General features: G+C 41.9%; 1 protein-coding gene across 2 annotated transcripts in view; it reads left to right on the top strand.

Moving 5' to 3' along the window:
- Positions 1–8,124, top strand: part of DGKI (diacylglycerol kinase iota) — a 405,374-nt gene extending 397,250 nt beyond the window's left edge. For both annotated transcript variants that reach the window (XM_069461741.1, XM_069461740.1), the window contains 3 exons: positions 1,691–1,727; positions 3,447–3,546; positions 8,008–8,124. In XM_069461741.1, the coding sequence (XP_069317842.1) occupies positions 1,691–1,727; positions 3,447–3,546; positions 8,008–8,124 (254 nt within the window). The remainder of the gene's footprint in view (positions 1–1,690; positions 1,728–3,446; positions 3,547–8,007) is intronic.
- The last annotated feature ends 4,996 nt before the right edge of the window (positions 8,125–13,120 follow it).

The raw sequence follows: 13,120 nt of genomic DNA, 5'->3' as shown, positions 1-13,120 counted from the left end.
TATATGGTTATTTGTGCAGTAACCAGTTTAGCTTTTCTGAAAAATGGAACCTTAGGAACAAATTAGGAAGGGCAATTCCAAGTGAAAGACTGTGAGCCTCAATGTTTAAATACTTGGAAATAAGGTTGCATATATGATGTATTAGAAACCTGGAAATCTAGATAATACAAGACCTTATTTTTCATCTTTCTGTGTAACAGTGTCTGCATGCTAATTGTGTCCCAGGCAGAGGCCTGTTGGAGGTCTGTTTGTCAAATAGGACACGTAGGAAAGACAGACAGGAGAGACAATGCAAGGGAAGGCTCGCCGGGTCCCAGTGAACAGTAGATATGGAAGAGAGGAGGCCAGGATGGTTTAGCTCTTAGATGAGGGAGGAGGAGGAGGATTGCGAAGTCCCGTGACATCTGTCATCTTCTCCTTGGCCAATGACGTCTCCTTAGCCAATAGTTAGAAAGTCATAGCTGCTTCTTCCCTTCTTCTTCCTATGCATAATAAATTAATTTTCAATAAATATTAATAATTATTGAAAATTATTACCAATACAGAGAGCCAATCACCGGGGTCATATTTTTTAAAGACAAAAATACTCAAAAGCCAGAACCATGTTTGGCACTTCCTGGAATATTCATTCATCAATTGCATCAATATTTAAGCATCTTGTTGGCACCGGGCTCCATGCTGGGCACCGAGGAGTGACAATGGTGGACAAAGCACAGGCTGAAACTCTAAGGGGCTTATTAGAGTCTAGTTATGGAAGGAGAAAAATCAGCAAGCGATTTTAAAATGGTTACAAGTGTCATGATTCGTATTAATATGATCGTGTTATTATATGTCCCCACTTGCTTGAGATGGTGCCAATTTGGATGATAAATTATGTTACCCACCCAACTATAGGAAACAGGATCAGTACATGAGGTGAAGAATTATGTCGGCAGAGTGTTTAATACAATATTTGGAGAGGAGTCACAGAGGGCTTGATGAAAAAAACATGTCTTAACTGATACCTGCAGGCTGAATCAGGCAAGGGATTGCAGGGAAGGACATGGTGGTGGAGAGGTATAAGGGTGGACATTCCAAGCAGCGTTTGCTGATTGAATGGGTTAGTGAGCGAACAAAAAATGGTAAAAGGGAAAACTCACCGAGTATTTCAATTCTTAACGATGCATCTATAATCATTTAATGTGTGTGTATAACATTTATTCCTGGTCTTGTAGGGGAACCTTTACAAAAAGTAAATCTTAAAATAAGGAAACTAAACTAGATGATATGTATGGTGTCTTACAGCTTTAATATTACACGGGTAAGGCCCCATCCCAAACAGCCTGCAGCTGGAGAAGGAAAGTCCTGCCACCTGACTGGCACCTCTCTTTCTCCTTGGCCACTCAGTTATTTTTCAGTTATCTATTTCAGTTCATTTTATTTCTTTGACTTGACTGAAAGCTTCTTGACAGCAGAGACCCCATCATTCTTTTGTATCTACCATGCGGTTCATATGGCTCGTGGAGATTGGGAGACTGGTGATGAGGAGACAGAGGGATCCTTTCATTCTTCTTTTTGTCTTATACTCCTATAACCAAATATATTTTTTTGCTCGGCTTTTGAGGCATTTCAATGCTGTGGCTATAGGTTATTTGTTAATGGTCAGTTTTTGAGCTTATTTTTGATGGATATCTCCCTTTCTTTTACTTAGGACCTTCCGAGTTATTGGATATGGCAGACAGCGAAACGTGAGTGTTGCCTTTTTTTTACATAGTTTAGATTATTTTCTTCAGAACATATCTAGGAAAAGACTGTAGTCTATGGGGACTACTGTAGGGACTACCACCTGATTTTAACTTCATTGATTAAAATTCCACTTTCAACTGTATTTATAACTTTGCAAGGCTAATCTTGTAAATCAAAAATTACACAATACAAATTGATTGTGTGTCATAATCCTTGCGTGAATAGTCAACGCTTTTCATCTGTTAGAACTTCCTATGAGGAAGGCACTTCTGCACTGGTGCGTCTTGGACTGCTGAGAAGTCTAAATAAATACGTGTGCCTTTTTGTGTGCCCATCACATTTATTCTTTCTCAACTGGGATTTGTGATAAAATGAAGCCCTACTGCCCTAAGGCATCCTTTGCAGGTAATGACACTTCTCTCTAGTCTAGAATGGGACAAATTATGGAAATCATGTACCACCACTGGAGCGCCGAGGGCATAGGAACTCCAGTTATTTTCTGTGCCCTGTGGTTCAGATGAGGAACCCTGGTTGAGAAGGTCATCGGCTCTGGGAAGGAGCCTAAATGGATGACGTTTTTTTCAACCTACTTATTCCTATGGCAGCAAAATAGCTACTGCTCCTCAAACGGGAACAAAGAAAGGCTGTACAACTAACCCTGAATGCCATTGGGAACCACTAGAGAACTTCAGAGAAATCTGAAAAGGGCTAAAGGTGACGGGGGTGGAGAGGAATGAGGTGGTGAGTAGCTAAGTGAGTGGGAGCAGGAGCAGGAGTGAAGAGTGGAGACGAGTGAGGAGCGGTAGGGCGGCGAGTCGCCGGGCATGGAAGAAGCCGTCCACTGCTCCGTAGGGCTGGTCCACACACCAGCACGCCGCGCTGGCGAGACTGGAAGTGCTGCCCTCGCTTACCCAGGTTGCCTTCTCTAAGGGCTGCGATTGATTTTTCATGAAACGCTTTGGGGCTCAGAATGGGAACATCCTCCTTCCTGTACTGCCTGTCAGAGGTGGGGAAATGGCCACTTTCCCTTGCCCTCTTCCCACACTGAGAGGCTGGCCTCAGGCCTGCTGCCTACTGGGGAGAGATTTGGCGCTCGAGCTCTCCCAGAGTCTCACTGTGCCTGTCAGATACCCTCCCCGGCTGCCCCTCCTTCCGCCTGCCACTCACACGGTTCCCAGAGTGGGTAGAGCAGAGTGGGTGTGGGCCTGGTTCTTTGAAGTTGGGTTCCCAGGGGCTATTCCTGTGAAGGCCAAGTGGTGGCCTCCCAAGCGCTGGGTGATGTGTCTGAAGGGCCCATCGTGCTCCACGCTGTGCCCTGCGTACTTCACCCGATGCCCGTCATGCTCTGCCCAAATGGAGGCACAGAGAGAATTGTGTTCAGACACGCACCTACACCATCAGTCTATTTATTAGTGCTGCTGAATATAACCTAAAGCAAACATTAGTAGTTTAAAAAAAAAATCACCAAGCCTAGTAGACCAACATTGTTAGAAAAGAGGCTGGAGTCAGATATTGTAGTCTAATAATATCTGATGATACTCAAGGAATTTTTAGACAGCTCTCTGCCCACCTCCCCCGAATGTACCCTGCAGCCCAGGTCTCGGCTGTGTGTAGGGAAGGAGCTCCCACATCAGCAGCGTGGGCAGCATACCGTCCCCTTACCACTCTCCTGCTGCCTCCAACCCCTTTATGGGTGGTTTCCCGTTTCATCTTTGATTTAGGGGTGAGACTGCGCTGCACAAGGCTGCCTGCCAGCGGAACCGGGCCGTGTGCCAGCTTCTGGTGGACGCAGGAGCATCTCTGAGAAAGACGGACTCCAAGGTAACTCGATGAGTGAGTGCAAGCATCCTCCCACTGGGCGAGATTGCGGGCACCGTTGCCTTCATTTGTGCCCATAGTACAGGCGTCCATTCTGTGCTTATGGAAGTGCCTGGGGCTTTGGAAAAAGGAGGAAAAAATAGAGTGCTTCATTTAGAGAAACTGCAGTTTAAATGTATAAGCACAAAGGGAGGTTGTGTGCTTGCCTATGGGGCTTCATAAACCTCTGAACATGCTGGCCTTGGGGCTTCAGGGCTGTCCTGGAGAACGCCGGCAGCCAAGTCAAGGGGAGATGAGGCCCAAAGCCCTAGGAGAGGGGTCAGGACCACGTTCAAAGACTTTGGCCTGATTACTGAGAAACCCTTTGGGATTTTTCCCTCAGGACTTCATCTAGTATAGTATAAAGTCTATGATTTATGTTGCCCCAAATATGGGTGCCGAAGTGATTCCCTATTGGCTCTGAGGATGGTGAGTCCTGGCTTTGAGATGGTTATAATCTTAAATCTGATACATTGATGTAGTTTTCTTTTTTCAAAAAAGTTTCTTTCCATTTTTTTTCTTATATTATTTCCTAAAAGTTAACCTCAGAAATGAGATAGGGTGGGAATTGTAGTCATTGATAGGTGCAGGAACTGAAACCTAAAGAAAGTTAAATATGACCTTGGACCAGTACCTGAGCCCCAATCCAAATTCAGCTCTTTGACCATCCGGTCCCGTGTTGTTTCAGCGACTCAATTGTTCTCATTTGGAGACAGAATACCCTACTGCCCCAGCACAATGATGTGTGACAACAGTAGCAAAGTTGGATGTCATTTGTGATTTGAATAATCTGTTGTGTTGCCACACAGTGATACCTACGGCATCGTGGCTTGAAATGTGGCTGGTTTCTCTGCAGCAGAAGTTATGTAAATCTGGATTCAAAGTGTGTGGCTATTTTAATGAGATGGCAGTGAGGCCAGAAATTGATAGCGTGGCACATATGCCAACCTTGATTAGAAAGTGCCAGCAGGCAGAGCTGAGGCCTCAGCAGACGCTCTGTTTAGGAGGACTGAGATCGGGCATATGAGTCGTTTCAGTTTACAGAGAGCACCCAAGAGAAAGGGTTGAAAGATGGAAAAAAGCAGTTGTAGCTTAGTAGGGTTGACCTAGGACTCAGAGGGAGAAAAAAAGGAAAAGAGAGAGGGAAAGAGAAGAGTTTACATGGAAAAGATCAACCCTATAGAGGATCCTGATGAGCTCTGAGAGTTCTAAAGCACCCTGGGTAGACTCCGAGAAAGGGCCAACCACATAACTGTAGAGGATTGCAGAGAAGAATTTTAATATATAGATAAGGCCTTCATTAAGCAGGTACTGAGTAACCTAGGTTTGGGGCTAATGAATGTAGCCATGACACGTAGATAAGTGACTCAGACACCTAGTTAATGGCTTAAGCTCCTAATGACTGACTTATGTGATGAGAATATGCCTATGTGCAATTTTGCCCTGGGGCTTCCTCAAACCTCAGCGCGCTGTGAAATAACTTTGTCTCCTGAGTGGTCCTCTCTTTCCTTTCCGAGCCCATTGTGCTGCATAGAATTCTCCACTTCTCTGGCCACTCACCAATGTCCTTGCTCTCTGACGGGTCCCCAGCTGCCCCAGTGCCTCCCTAGGCCTATCAGACACACTTGAGCTGTGTCCTGGTTTCTAGCTGGTCTCGTACCTACGGGCTAGCTCATTGGCTGTATTACTTGAAATGTCATATTCTTTCCGGATGGTATTTGTGCTCAGGTGTTTTGATGTTTAACCTGACTGAGAAACACACACCTGGTGAGCAGGATTGGTGGGAGCCAGGCTGTGGGGTAGGGTGGGCCTTGTGGGACCACTCAGGCCACAGCATGACAGCTGCCTATTTATTGTACAAAGGCCAGTCCTGTGCTCAACTCAGATAATGGCAAGAAGGCGAGGACACGCATGAAATAGAGGACAAACCAGCTGGGAACAGGAGACCTGGCTCCTGAGCCAGTGGCCCTTTTTAAACTAAGTTTCTGAATCAGATAAATGGACTCAATGTTCTTTGAGATTTCTTCCTGTTTGGGGTTGTGGATGTGTGTGCTCTTTTCCAAATGCAAATAACTTTATTATTTTTATGCTTATAGTACATCCTCACATAGAAAAACTAGCAATGTAGAAAAACATTCACAGAAAAAGCAGAAACAAAAATCACTGGAAATCCCACAACCTAGACCTAAATACCATTCAGTGTTTGATGATCTCTCTTCTCATGTTAGTGTGTCTATTTTCTTCTCTCGTTTTCTTTTTTGACTAAATGAAGTCATAGTATATACACTATTAAGTTTTCACTCAACGTGATGTTCTAGAGATCTTACCATATGAAGGAATACATCTTTCATTCGTTTTTAGGGATTCCTTAATTTTACCGTTCTCTAACTTGATGCTAGGTTAAAGCTGAATATGATAATTATAACTGCATTTTCTCCTGGAATGCTTTGGGGAGAAGCAGTATCCTGAGAATTTCTCTTACTAGAGAACAGTTCCTTAGAAATTAAAGGCCCACCTCGGCCACTTCTCTGAATATTTGGAAGCTATGAATTCTAACATCATTATTACTGAAGTAAAGACAAGATAGTCTACTAAGGCTGTAAGCAAGTTGAATAAAAATTATTATAGGAACTTTAAGCTCGTGGTTAAATCTTAAATCATGACTAAATAAGTAAAATTTTAGAAAGTGTCTATCGCCATTGTTACTTCCCTTTTATCATCTGCTTCACATACCCCGGTAGGCTACTCAGAGCAGGTGGAATTGAGGTCAACAGTATCTGTTGGCATAGCTGAGACCGAGGCCGGGGAGTCTTTGATAGTTTTTATAAAACTTGTGTGCATTTGTACATGGAGCTATTCCTTTGGTACAATGATCATGCCTCTACCCTTTCTTTAGAACTTAATATAACTTTTTAAATAAATAAAACTATATCGCTGAATAAAAATTAGAAATTTCGAGGAATGATAAGTACTCATAAGCATTCGAAAGAATGGACGCTCTCCCTCCTTTTACTGCTGACTTCTATTCACTGGCCTCATTTTAAAAATATCAAAGGTATATACGTGTGTGTGTGTGTGTGTTTGTGCACAAATGTACAAAAAGCACTATAGCAGGCTGTAAGAAATTACATGATCATTTAAAATGTTGATATAGACGATTTAATGACATAACAATTTATGATATATTATTAAGTTAGAAAGTTTATATAATAGTATGTAAACAAAATGTGGGTTTTCTTCATGGTAAAGACTGCTATATTGGTGGCAGTTGGTACAAGTCTATAAATATTGATTCCCAAAGAAGAGCTCAGTTATTTATCAGATTACTGATTCATAGAGAGCTGAATGAAATTGAACCAACTGATTGCTGGCATGACTGAAGTCAATCCTGCTTCTTGAAAAATGAAGCCACGGTCGGCTGATGTATGTCACATGCTGTTCCTCCAACTGTCAGAATCACGGTGGTTCTGCACAGGAAGACATCCGCTGTCCCACCCATTGGATGCACTGGAATTCCACTGTCCTCCTGAATAAGCTTTTGTGTCTCTGGAACTTCATTTTCCAAATGCCTGTGTGAAGCAGTGCGTATGGTCCTCTGGGCAGTCGGACCAAGAGCCGATAGATTCCGCAGCACCTTGGCTAAGTCACTGCCCACCAACCCTGACAATTGAATGCCAAGAGTGAGGATCGCAAAATGTGGTTTTATTTTTATAAAAATAATTATGCATAGAGATATAATAGAAAAAGACAAAAATGGTTACTCAGTGGAAGATTAACAGTGGTTGTCTCAGTTTAGGGGAATGATTGGTAATTTTTATTTTCTTCTTTGTGCTTTTCAACTCTCCCAAGATTTTTTAAATCAACAGCCATCATTTTGTATTCAGAAGTTAACTCATTTTTGGAGAGATGAAGTAGCCGTAAATTGGGGAGAACGTAACTGAAGACTTTGAAAGCAGAAAAGAAAACCTTTCAGATTGTTTTTGATGATCTTTTCCTTTCAATTTCTGCTCATTGATTCCCAGAGTTGAGCGTGATGGAAAAGTCCTAACCTAGAGATGCAAACGCCTGCTTCTCTGTTTTTTCATTCAGTGATTTCTATCTGCCCTTCCTCCAGAAAGGATCTGTGTCCCAAACTCACTAAGCACACTGATTCTTCCTGTCTACTATGTGAACTTCCATTTCCTTAGGTATAAACCCACCTGTCAAAAGTGATAAACTCTTTCTCTTTAACTGACCAATCTTGTGTGTTTGATACAATGCATGTATAAGATAATAAATTTTAAAGTGTCTTGTGAATTCTAAAACACCGATGGAAGGATTCTTATGAGCAGGTAATCTTTGGGTAGCCCTGTTGCTGTGATTTTTTTTTTTTTTAATCTCACACTGAGTGTTTGTGTCTCTTTCCTTTTCACTATTAACCTATAGGGTAAGACACCTCAAGACAGAGCACAGCAAGCTGGGGACCCAGATTTGGCTGCTTACTTAGAAAGCCGTCAGAACTATAAGATCCTTGGCCATGAGGACCTGGAAACTGCTGTTTGACCCTGGTAGACGGACAAAGAGGACGTGAGCAAGCGTATCACCTATGCCCTCCCGGCGACTGGACAGCGCCCCTGGAAGAAGCTGATGGAATCCATATATCTGTCTCTCTCCTGCAAGAATCTATCTGAGACCATGCCACCAGTTTTTAAGGGCTACCACTATGTACAACAGAACATGATAGCCCATTGAGAAAGAGGCAGGGTACCTGGAGATTTGTGGAATACAGTACGAGTTCCACAAAATTCGATCCTTATTGCTTCCAGCAAGTAGCATGAACTTCTGTGTTCACATGTATAATTTATTTTAAAGATTCAAAGGATGTTTGTATTAATGGCACTGCTCCCTCCTCCCCCTATGCATTCATTTTTCCCCTGTACCACACAATTCTACTGTAACTACCCATCAACTTAACGAATATGGTATTATTTCTTCTCTTTACATTCAGTCTCCAAAGACCACAAGATTGTCTGAAGGTCTTCTAAAACCCTCTGGAGGTCCTGCAGAAATATAACTATAAAACCCTTCCATTTCCAAGACGAAATATTTCAAGACTACTTAGTGACTCTTTGCATGTCCCCGCTCCCATCCTCCCATTTCATTACATAGGAGCTGGGAAGTGCCACATGGATAACGTCAACTTGTGTGCTATATCTCTGAGGTATGGTGAGGTGGCATGGGAGTTGTCTGTGCTTGGAGGTACCTCAGAGAGGGAACCCAGGGTCGGTCCGGGCTGCTGGGCTGTAGTCCATAGCCTTGCAGGACTGGTTCAGCTTGGGCTGTTTGTACAGCTCCGTACTGCCTATGTGTAGCCATCTTTGCCTTTTGCTGCAATAGAGATGAGCAAAGGATTCAGCAGAGGCCCACAGCTAGTTTGCAGAACCACTCAATTTTAAGTGCTGTTTAAATTGCAGAGCAGAAAATCGTGTGTGGGAACTGTGGTTCCAGGAAATGGAGCACTCTAACAACGTTTACGTCTAAACTTTGTTGAGTGATAATAGAAAGCAGCCTAATTGACTTGGAAAAAAACAGCAAGAGCAAAAGTAGCAACATATGTCAACATATGTCACTTAAGCAAGAAGACAGTCATTGGAATGTTGCACAGAGGCTAACAACTTTAGACTCTTGGATGCAGTAGTGAGAGGGGCCTCATTTTAGGTTTTTCTTCTAGACTTTTGGTTTTCATTACTCCAAGTAAGCCTTGACCCAAGGACAAAGCCTTGTTGAATAAGTTCCACTGCCAGATTTCTGGGATGTTTGGATCTTTCTGATGGATGCTTCAACTACTGCTTGTCAGGTCCCAAGGTCATACCTGATAACCCCATTTTCCATGTGTGGGGTAGTCTAATAGATTCTTTTCCCTACTTTATTTTCGCCTACTATAAAGTTCTTAGTGTAAACCACTGTGGGAGTCCAGCCAGAAACGTCTGTCTGATAGTGGGATTGCAACGTTTAATCCTGCCACGGATTGGATGGTACTTGAAGGTTCCTCCATCAGGGACTCTGTGATAACTGAAATATCAGAAGAAAAAAGTCTTCTAACTTTCTGTCCAAATATCTATTTGCCTTGGGTATAAGTCAAAAATAAAAGCGAGTGTCCAAGGATTTTGATTTTGGCTAAATCTGATGTCTCCTGAGCTTATTTCTATTTTGCTCTTGGACACAGCAAAGTGCTTTTCTAGTGTTTGTGCAGGTGATTGTTTCTCCACACTTACTTTAAAGGTCTGGTGGTGACATTGTGCTTATCTGAATCACATTTTGGTCACGTATCACTGTTTTGAAGGTACTGCTGTGGTATACTATGTTAAGTAGGAACAGCCTCTCAGTGGATGAGGGTTTTATTTCCACAGTCTCTCCATAGTCATTTCAAAGTAAAATTGTTGGCATTATTTCCAGCTGTGGGAGAATGGGTTTGTTGCAATTATTTCCCTATATTAGTCTCAGAAATGGAACTATCTTTTTGGATTTTATAGTTAGGGAAGTAGGGACTACAGTAGATTATTTCCAGAAGCTGAAAAAATATGCTCCAGGAGAATTTAATCACTGAGGTTCTGCTGGGTTTTTTTTCTTTTCCCCCAGTTGGTGGACTGTCAAGGCAATGTTGTGATGACAGAAATATAATCCTTGAAACAGACTGGGATCTGGCTTCGAATAGTGCCTTCCATTCCCTGTACTGAGCCACACAGTTGGCCAAGCAGTCAGTTACTCTGACTGCTACTGCTGGGATGAAGGACTTTATTTTCATCAAATACTGTCTCACATTTCTCTGTGAAAGCTAAATTGTCCAGAGAAAATTTAGGGTACAGGTGGCTATGAGCCAATTCAAATAGCTCCAATTGAGGACACGAATAAATCCCTGGTATAGAAAATGATGAGGTACTGACAACTGTAAGGGTCCTGGTGCATTTGGAAATTGTGCCAAAATTTTTAAAAAGGCATTAGAGTCCTACATTATTGATGAGGAGTGTGATATATGATATATCTTTGAAAAAGCAAAGATCTCTAGAACTTATGCTTTCCGAAAAAAAAAAAAAAAAAGTGAGCAGAACAATCACATATTTAATATGGTTCAACATTAAATCATCTCCTGTAGCATTTTTTTTTTTTCCTTTTTAAATTGGTTACTGTGTGTGACAGTCCTGGGCTTTAGAAAGAGCTAAGGTCTTATGTAACTCAGCCTAAGTATATTGTATCCCTTTAGTAGCCTATCTGGAAGCAAAGAAGCAAATGGTTTGGTCCTGGTCTGAAAACCCCTATAAACTGTAACAAACATAAAACTACGTACCTATAGAAATGTCATTTCTACAAAGCCTACTGAGACAGTAGGAGCAGCTGGCTTAGCTGGCTCCATGGTGTTTGGCCCTTCGTGTTGCGGCACCGTCTGCTCTGGGATTTCGTTTTTAGATTAGGCTGATAGAGGGATGAGAAATGAGGAGTTATTAAAAGGCAACATTCTATAACCTTAGAGGCAGTCATTTTTGCTACCTTATGTTCTAGTATTGCACATTTAAAGAAATAGGACACAGTTCATCTGCGCTTTATCACATTCGAAGACTTGATAAAGAATAGAAGATTAGTAAACTAGGAAGGATATAAACACCATGACTAGGAGTTTCGCTTTGAGAGTTCACGTTTCCTCTGTAGAGGTGTGATAACCAAAACCAGCACAAGTTTTGAAACAGAATTTCGCTGGCAGATGCACATCTATGAAATTAGTGGCGATCGGGGAAAGCCTCGGACACCCCGCTGCTCGTGTCCTTTCCTGACAGCTGCTTGGGCAGCTCTGTCTGCGCTGGGAGATGCTCAACAGTAGTTCATTCTCATTCGGACCTAGTGACAGTCCCTTTGCCTACAGGATTTCTGAAATGTATTTACTAGAATCCTCGTAATAGTCACGTTTTAGGAAATGTGGCACAGCAGTTTCATTTTATTACATGTCAATTTTATTAATTAATATTTAGATTTTTTTAGTTATAAAAATGGCACGTACTTTGTGTAAGAAGTTTTAATGCCACAGATAAGTATCACGCCCAAAGTCAAGGCATTTGTCTGTGCTGATGTTGTGTCCCACTCCCCAGAGATAAACAGTGTTAATGCTGATAAACATTGTTGCTTATACGTTAAATCAGAAATGCTCCATTCATACACAAGCACATGTTCATGTATATTCACACACATACATAGAACTTTATTTGTATACATATATGTGTATATCTACTGTACACCCATATATTGCATAGGTTTAGAAAAGAGAATAATTTTAAGAGTGCTAATCATCAGTATATATGTATAGTTAAGACCAACAGGCAAAGGTAGATAAGGTAACGGAGAATTGTCATTCATTTTTTGTTTCCATTGTTACTAAGCTTGGTTCTACCACTGCATCACTACGACTGCATGTGGCATTTGCTACTGCCTGTTCATAAAACCCATGACCGCACATTCCTGTACCTGTTTATGTTGCTTTCCTTGAAGCATGAAGCCTATCTTAGCCCCAAGACTTACCTGTGCTAGTTTTGGATTTCAGGTGAAGGAGAGTTCCTCCCTCTGTGATGCTTACACCTCTTTACAAGGCTGAGTTTACAAAACTAACACTCAGTAGGTTGCTTAATGATATTTAGGGCAAGCTACTGCCAGGAAGGTGCAGTAACTTGGATAGGGTAGGGTAGGGTCTGAGTGGCTTGTCTTCCTTCCAGTAGGAATAGCTGACGAAATCACTGAGAACAGCATGAAATTAATATTTTGTTCACTTATGCTATTTAAAAATAAAAGTAGTATTTTGTTAAAATGGCTCATCATAACCATCAAATAAAACTATTGCTACTTGCTCTACTTAAATGAATTATGTTCATTTTAGGGGGGAAAAAGTAGAGCAACATCTATTAAATTAGCTTTCTGATTAATCTTTAACATTTATTTAGTATAAAATCACTTCTGTTCACATCTTAATAGAATCTCTCAATTCTTCTCCCTCTGAGTTTCCTACTCAGCTGATTAGAAGTCCTGCAGTTCTTTCTCTGCCAAGCTTCTCGGACTGACTGGGGCTCCACTTTTTTCTGTGTCCCCGCATCTCTCATCCCTCTAATTTTCTGGCTACAACAGTTCTGCTCTTGGACTTTCTGTCACTACCGTCCATAATTTTGTCATACAGCTGACAAATTCTTCCCCAGATATTGTGCTCAAAATGGATCAAAATGAAATTACCCTCTGGGACAAGTATCCATTTTGCCCAAAGGACAAATAGATGTCCACCGACCTCGACCGCCTTACAGGATTATGACAAACATGATTCTGAAAAATCTGTCAGGTTTAGCAAATATCTGTCTTTGTCACATGAGTCCACAATCATGGCTGCCGCCTCCACAACCAATGATGTAAGCAATGTACCCCCGTGACATCACCTGGAGGACTAGATGGTGTATTAATATGTTTTTTACGCCTCAGGGTCAGCTGCAAATTTTTAAGCTGTCTCTCCACAGTTTAAAGAAAAAGCTAAAAA

Source organism: Eulemur rufifrons, chromosome 29 (genome assembly GCF_041146395.1).
Source record: "Eulemur rufifrons isolate Redbay chromosome 29, OSU_ERuf_1, whole genome shotgun sequence".
Taxonomy (NCBI): domain Eukaryota; kingdom Metazoa; phylum Chordata; class Mammalia; order Primates; family Lemuridae; genus Eulemur; species Eulemur rufifrons.
The sequence above is the reverse complement of the archived record's forward strand: the minus strand, read 5'-3'. Positions and strand labels throughout refer to the sequence as shown.